The following is an 8,022-nucleotide window of genomic DNA, read 5'->3' as shown; positions in this document are numbered from 1 at the left end:
CATTTTGAATTATCTCACCATAAGTGATTGATTATTTTAGGGGTAAAAAGCAACACATTTATCTTCATTATTTTATTAAGTTATTTTATTTTTATTTTATTTTATTCTCTCTTTAATTTTTTTACTGTTTTGACTCTCTTATAGTATATTTTTATCCACTTATTTAGTAAATATTTTTTTAAATATTATGTCCAAAAGAACTAAAAGAAACTCCTCACGTGGGGGTATGAAACATACATTTTGGATTTGTCAACTATTTCACAGGTAGCTTAAAATAATTTTGCCAAATAAAGATAATTTAAATTTCGTGTGGACAACAAAAGAGACTGAAATTTTGTCTAAAATAATTTAGTTAAATTTTGTTAAAAATTAGTACAATTTGTAGGGTAAATTTTCATATTAACAACAAAGTTTGGCCAATTCAACAACCTAATAATAAATTAGATATATGGAGTATACTTTTCATATTTTTTACAGTTGTCCTATTTATTTATATTTAAAGAAAATTGTGTATAATATAGAAGCTGAAATTCATAATACTTTTTGCAAATTTATATACTTCCTCCGTCCAATAAAAATATAGACATATTATATAGTACGAGAATTGAGATAAAATTGATAAAGTAAGAGGGATGAGGGAAATGATAGTTAAAGTAGTATTAGTAGATAGTGAGACCGATATTATTATTAGCTTTTTAATGGTGGTATGAATTGTAAATAACTTAATGCATAGGGCAATAAATTTCAATAACTTTACTCCCTTCGTCCCCAAAGAGTATGCATTTTGGGTTCGTCATAGGGTTTAATGCATTATTGGTAAAGTAAGAGAGAGATAGATAGAGAGTTTTTTTTAAGTATTGTTAGTGGAGAATTAGTCCCACCTCATTAGAGAAAATATAGTTTCCAAAATTGAAAGTGTATACTTTTTGGGATGGACGAAAAAGAAAATAGTGCATACTCTTTAGAGACGGAGAGAATATATACATATAAATACTTATATTTTTATGGGACTGATGGAAATAGAAAGTACACGTATTAATAAGATAATTAAAGAAATATCATAGTTTACTATCAAATGTTGAGGTATTGTTTGAACAGACTACATAGTGTGTTGACAATTTATCTTTGATTTTATATAGTGAGTACTTATATTTGTCAAATTAAGAATGTTCAAACTTTGTGCTGACAAACAAGAGAATTGCAATTTGCCTACCTCAATTGTCAATATTCAATAATAAAGTTCCCAGACGGCCGCAAATCCGCTTTATAATCTACATAGATCAAAAATAATATTATAATACTCCCTCGCGTATTCCACTAATAATAACTTCTACTGAAATAACACGAAAATTAATGTGAGAGGATCAACAACAACGTGCTTAGTGCTTACATAACTTGGCAGCATCGCCATAAATTCTCCGCCAACATCTGAACATTTATCACCTAACCCATGACGGCGACAACCAAAACCCTCACCGTCCTCCGCCGCTGCACCGTTGCTCCAGCCAGCGACGCGGCGGAGCAGCGCCTCCCTCTCACTTACTTCGACATGCTCTGGCTCTACTTCCACCCCATCGAGCGCCTCCTCTTCTACAAACACCCCTGCTCCGCCGCCGATTTCACGGAAACAATCGCCCCGCATCTCGAGAGCTCTCTCTCCCAAACGCTCCGCCACTACCTCCCTCTCGCCGGTAACTTACTCTGCCCTCTCGATTCTGGTATGCCGGAGCTACGCTACTTCTCCGGCGATTCAGTCGCTGTCACTTTCGCCGAATCGAGCCGAGATCCTGCTGATTTTGATTATCTCACCGGAAATCAGCCGCGGGAGGCGGATGATTTCCACCTCTTCGTGCCTAAGCTGCCGGAATCCACGACTGATTCCGAATCCGGATGTAGAAAATCTCCTCTACTAGCTATCCAGGTCACGCATTTTCCGGAGATCGGGATAGTTATCGGCGTTACTAACCACCACGTCGCTGGAGATGCTAGCTCCATCATCGGATTCCTCAAAGCGTGGAGCTCAACAGCGAAACTCGGCGGAGAAGCCGAGGTTGCTCCTCCGTTTTACGACCGATCGGTGCTGAAAGATCCGACGGGGAGAGCGGAGCTATATTGGAACCAAATGCGATTGGTAAAGTTCGGCGAACCAAAGGCACCAATTACCCCTACCAATAAAGTCAGAGCAACGTTCATTTTGCAGAAAACCGACATCGAGAAGCTGAAGAAGCTGGTGATGGAGAAGGAACCGGATTCCAATTCAATCCACATCTCGTCGTTCACCGTGGCAATAGCCTATTTCTGGTGGTGCACCGACCGATCCGCGGCGGAGGCAGGGGATCAGATCGGCGACGAGGTTACCGAATACTTCGGGATCGCGGCGGACGCGCGGAGCAGGACGGATCCGCCGCTGCCGGCGGCGTATTTCGGTAACTGCGTGGGATTCTTGGCGGCGGAGTCGAGGCATGGGGTGATAAGAGGGGAGGAGGGGTTCCTAGCGGCGGCGAAGGCGGTCGGGGAGGTGATTAGGGATAAGGTGAATAGGAAGGGAGAGCTGCTGAGCGACGCGGACGAGTGGCTAGTGAAATTCGCGCCGCTGTTGACGAATCGCTCGTTCGGGGTGGCGGGATCGCCCAAATTCGACGTGTACGGCGTGGATTTCGGGTGGGGGAAGGCGGTGAAGTTTGAGGCGGTGTCGATTGATGGCGATCCCAATGCGTCCATATCACTGTGCAAATCTAGGGATTTTGAAGGAGGACTCGAATTGGGGGTTTCGATGTCGAAGAGAGCCGTTGATGCCTTTGCAACTGCATTCCATCAAGGATTGAAGACCCTCTAGTTCTCCATTATGAATTTCCACTTTTTTCCTACCCATTGTTTTTGAGATTGTACCATGCGTTTCAGTTTCAGTTTCAGTTTCAGTTTCAGTTTTTGAGATTGTACCATGCGTTTGAAGTTTGAAGTTTCAAGTTTCAATTTTCAATACTGAGAAATATATTTTGTGGATGTAAAGACCAAGAACAAGAAAGCTGTCAATGTTTTTTTATTGATGGGATGGCATAGTAATGAAAGCTTAATTGTTATGGTAAAATAGAGTTTTATTACTGCTGCTACTTTAATGGTAATTTTAATAGTATAATTTATAAATAAATTAATATATATAAATAATGAATTGAGAAAATAAGTTTTATAAATAAAATAGAATTATTTTTTTGGGAAGGACAACAAAAGGAATATCTCTAATTTTATAAAATTTTTATAGAACTGATAGGCAACTTAAATTTGCCACTGTACATTCAACTTAAGTTAGGCTTTTAATATGCCTAATTTGATCTTCATAGCTGCAACGTATATAAAAATATTTATAGAACTGATAGGCAACTTAAATTTGCCACTGTACATTCAACTTAAGTTAGGCTTTTAATATGCCTAATTTGATCTTCATAGCTGCAACGTATATAAAAATATTTATAGAACTGATAGGCAACTTAAATTTGCCACTGTACATTCAACTTAAGTTAGGCTTTTAATATGCCTAATTTGATCTTCATAGCTGCAACGTATAGAAAACTTTTGTGAGATCATTTTTAATCATACATCAAAATCCATGGATTTTTACAGTATGAAAAAATCTCCAACTATATATTAAATCCAAATTTATTTTTAATTTCTATAAAACAACACCAAATATGAGAAAAAAGTATCAAATATAATACTATTACAAATCAGCTCATTATTATTTAATTAATATGAATTAAAACACCAACAATAAATTACAATAATAAAATGAATGTAACATCTCGGAATTTAGAACCCTAATTTTAGAGCCCTAGAATTTATTAGTGATGACGTGGAGTCGTGAATGCATTTATTGCATGTGATGCTATGGCCGAGTTGAGTCTAGGGTTTGCGTTGAAAGTTTGAAAAGTCAAACTTATTGATTTTATGATGTGGCATGTGATTTATTGAATTATGAGATTATGTGGTAAATTAATTGTTTAAGGGTGAGTGAGAATATTAGAGAAAATTTCCATAAATACTTGCCACCCAAATTCTTGAGATTTTCGACCCCCTTGAATTTTTGAAGAAGAAATTCTATTTTTCCGGATTTAATTTAATTCTTGGGATATTTATCCAAATTAAATCCAAGACCCAATTATTCCTTATCTCTAGAGAAAATCGAAAACCCCCTTTTATTTATTAGTGATTTTCGAAAATCACTATATTTGGGAAGGAAAGAATTATTTTATTTTATTTGACTCCTTACTTGATTTCCTTCCATACCTAGAATTTAATTATTCTACCAAATCTTTCCATACTTCAAGAGATCTTGCCTTACCTTATTCTAGGCAATATTAAAAATCCATGCCTTATTTAAATAGGCATGGGGACGCCTATTTCCATCCCAAGTTGGGAGAATCCTTATTTTTATTTTGCTCCGTGATATTTTATTCTACTCCGTAAAATATACCAAAACAAAGCCTTGGCTATTTTGGGAGCCTAATTTTCGAAAATCATGAGATTTTGCCCTAGGATCTATTTTTGTTAATTCTTCTTCCCTACTTCACAATATTATTTTATTTATTGTGTAGAATAAAATCTTACCAAATATTCTATTCTAATTACCTAAAGATCTTGTTGAGCACTATAAATAAGAGAAGACCCCAACCCTAGACCCCAAATTTTCGTCCCCCACCATTCCTCACTCTCTCAAATTTTCTTCTTCCACACACCAATATTTTGTCATCCTTTGAGAAGAATTTAGAGTTTGAACGCCAAGATTCTTGAAGAACCAAGTCTCTACTTTGTTTCTACCGATTGTTTTTCTCTAAAAAGGTATTTTGTTTATGAGTTCTTCTTATTCTTCTTCTTCTTCTTCTTCTTCTTCTCCTTCTAACCGATTAATCGGTCTTCTTGAACCCTCATGCATCTTGGTTGAGTGAAAGTGGGATAAAAGGGATGTGGGAATATGTTCATGTGTGTGTGTGTGTGTGGCGTGAGTGTGTGTGTGTGCGTGTGTGTCGTGTGTGTGTCGTGTATGTGTGTGATGAGTAGTGTGTAGTTGATGGCTAAATAATCTTGTGAGATAAACATGATCTTGATTAATTAGTAATGATAAGATAAATCAATGGAAAAGGGAAAAGAAGTATTGAGACATGCATGAGTAAGAGTAGTATTGAACCTAATTTGTGATATGTGCCTATGTGATTAAAAGGTGAAACTTTGGTTGCGAAGCCGGATAACGGAAAAGCGAAACTACTTGAAAACTAAGCAGTCGAGGTGGGCTTTACTCTAAAAACTCTCTTTTATTTTATCAAAATGTTGTTTGGTGTTATAAGGGTGGTTTAACTGTTATGCCATGCCTATGTTTGTTTTTAATGTGATATTGGATATGCTTATACGAATTCGGGTCTGAGTATGGGCCGCAAGCCCTACCAGGCTGTGTACACGATGGGATCGGGAGCCGTCCTTGCTAGTCGGCCGGTCTCGTGGGCGAAAAGTGTGGCCACACTTTCGTCGCACCATGGAATGATTGTGATTGTTGGTTTTGATGAGGAAAATGGGGAGTTATTTTGACTGGCCAGTCTATGAAAATATATTTTGTGATACTCGTGATATTTCTCTTAACTGCTTAAAACTCGAGTTCACTTGGTAAGGGTGGCATAACTTATAAAACGTTTTGGCAATGAGCTCACTGAGTATTTCAAAATACTCAGCCCTGCATGTGTTTTCCTTATGTGCAGGTTGAACGATGGCGAGTGGTGGCGGGTGTTGAGCTTGTTAATTAATTAAGATGGTGGTTATGAACTTCAAGCATAGTTGTGTCTTCATACATAGCTATTCTTTCTCTTGGTCGTCTTCCGCTGAATTTTGATACACTTTAGAATTTGTTTTTGGAATATTGGCATCTTGCCTTCGGTTTGAGACCTTAGCCTTTTCTTGTGATTTCGTCTTGGATATTACGTCGTACTCTTCAGATGTTTTGATCGTTATTTATGATACCTTCCTTCTTCTTTTAAACTTCTAGGTTAAGTTATTGTTTTAAATACTCTGATAGTTCTTTCGAATCTTTTGGTCAATACTCTTTAAATGAAACCCTAGCCTATGTTTACTTCTTTGGAATCTGTTTGGGTAGCAGCCGCCGCATTTATTGTACCTTAGGAGGGCGGGCTGTTACATCAAGTACTTGTTGGTTTTTAAGTTTCGTAACTCTAGTTCTGACTTTGATTTGCTGGATTCGAACCTATTTCTCGTTATTATGGAAGTTTATGTTGGTTTTTGTTGGATCTCGTTGAGTTGATGTTTATTTCTTGCCTTTTACTTTCGTTCTTGTTTATTGTTGGATGTTTGGAGCTGAGATCTGTTGGTTTGTTGATGGAGGTTGGGGATTTGCGTATGGAGATGTCTGGATTTGTTGAATCGTGGTGTATCTGAGTTGGAGTTTCGCGTATCTGGTGTTTGCTGTTTACGTTGTGCATGATTATGGCTATTTACTTTCTGTTTCTGCATCCTTTAGGTCCAGTAGCGTAGATCTGGTAGTTTAGGCTTTAATTTCTCGTTTTAAGTTTAGATCTGAAGTTTGCTCTGTTTTCATGGTGTTTAATACTCTGTTTTATCTGTTATTCTCGTTTGATTCCCGAAGAAGATGAAGTTATTGGTAGTTAGAACCAGATCTGCTTTTGTCAGTACTTTCTGCACATGTACTTTGCTTTTTCTGCATGTCCCCCAGACCCTGTCTGTAACATCCCGAAATTTAGAACCCTAATTTTAGAGCCCTAGAATTAATTGTTGATGACGTGGAATCGAGAATGCATTTATTTCATGAGATGTTATGGTCGAATTGAGTTTAGGGTTTGTGTTGAAAGTTTGAAAAGTCAAACTATTTGATTTAAATGATGTGGCATGTGATATATTAAGTTATGAGATTATGTGGCAATTAATTGTTTAAGGGTGAGTGAGAATAATTGGAGAAATTCCCATAAATCCTTGTCACCCTAATCCTTGTAATTTTCGAACCCTAGACTCCTTTGAAGAGAAATTCTATTTCTTCCGGAATTTATTTAATCCTTGGGATATTTATCCAAATTAAATTCCAAGAGCCAATTATTTCCTTGTTTAAAGATGGAAAAATCGAGCCCCCTTATTTTACTAGTGATTTTCGAAAATCACCATAATTGGGAAGGAAGGAATTATTTTATTTGACTCCGTACTTGATTTCCTTCCATACCTAGAATTTAATTATTCTACCAAATCTTTCCATACCTCAAGAGATCTTGCCTTACCTTATTCTAGGCAATATTTGAAAATCCATGCCTTATTTAAATAGGCATAGGAGACGCCTATTTATACTCCAAATTGGGAGAATTCTTATTTTTATTTTTGCTCCATGATATTTTATTCTATATGGAAAAATACCAAAACAAAATCTTGGCTTTTTGGAAGGCCATATTTTCGAAAATCTCATGCCTAGTACCCTAATCTATTTTTGTTAATTCTTCTTCCCTACTTCACAATATTTATTTATTTAATTGTGGAGAATGAGATCTTACCAAATATTCTATTCTAATTACCTAAAGATCTTGTTGAGCACTATAAATAAGAGAGACATCAACCCTAGCCCCCATAATTTTCGGCCCCCACCTCCCACACACTCTCTCAAATTTTCTTCTTCTACTCTCCAATATTTTGCTATCTTTTGGAGAAGAATTGAAGTTTAATCCAAGAACTTTGAAGAATCAAGGCTAATACTTGTTTTCTACCGATCGTTTTTCTCAAAAAAGGTATTTTTGTTTAAGAGTTATGCTTGTTCTCCTTCTACCTCTTCTTTTTCTTCTTCTAACCGATTAATCGGTCTTCTTGAACCCTCATGCATCTTGGTTGAGTGAAAGAGGGATAAAAAGGGATGTGGGAACGTGTGTATGTGTGTGTGCCGTGAGTGTGTGTGTGGCGTGTGTGTGTGTGTGCCGCGCGTGTGTGTGTGTTGTTGTGTTGTGTAGTGTGTGTTTGATAGTTAAATAATCTTGT

General features: G+C 36.9%; 1 protein-coding gene across 1 annotated transcript; it reads left to right on the top strand.

The window, feature by feature from the left end:
• The first annotated feature begins 1,345 nt into the window (after positions 1-1,345).
• Positions 1,346-3,003, top strand: LOC125185559 (phenolic glucoside malonyltransferase 1-like). The gene has a single exon (XM_048082116.1). The coding sequence runs from the start codon at positions 1,451-1,453 to the stop codon at positions 2,834-2,836; it is 1,386 nt and encodes a 461-aa protein (XP_047938073.1). The 5' UTR covers positions 1,346-1,450; the 3' UTR covers positions 2,837-3,003.
• Positions 3,004-8,022: the final 5,019 nt, after the last annotated feature.

This window comes from Salvia hispanica, chromosome 4, assembly GCF_023119035.1.
Source record: "Salvia hispanica cultivar TCC Black 2014 chromosome 4, UniMelb_Shisp_WGS_1.0, whole genome shotgun sequence".
Lineage (NCBI taxonomy): Eukaryota > Viridiplantae > Streptophyta > Magnoliopsida > Lamiales > Lamiaceae > Salvia > Salvia hispanica.
This window is presented reverse-complemented; position numbering and strand designations above follow the sequence as displayed.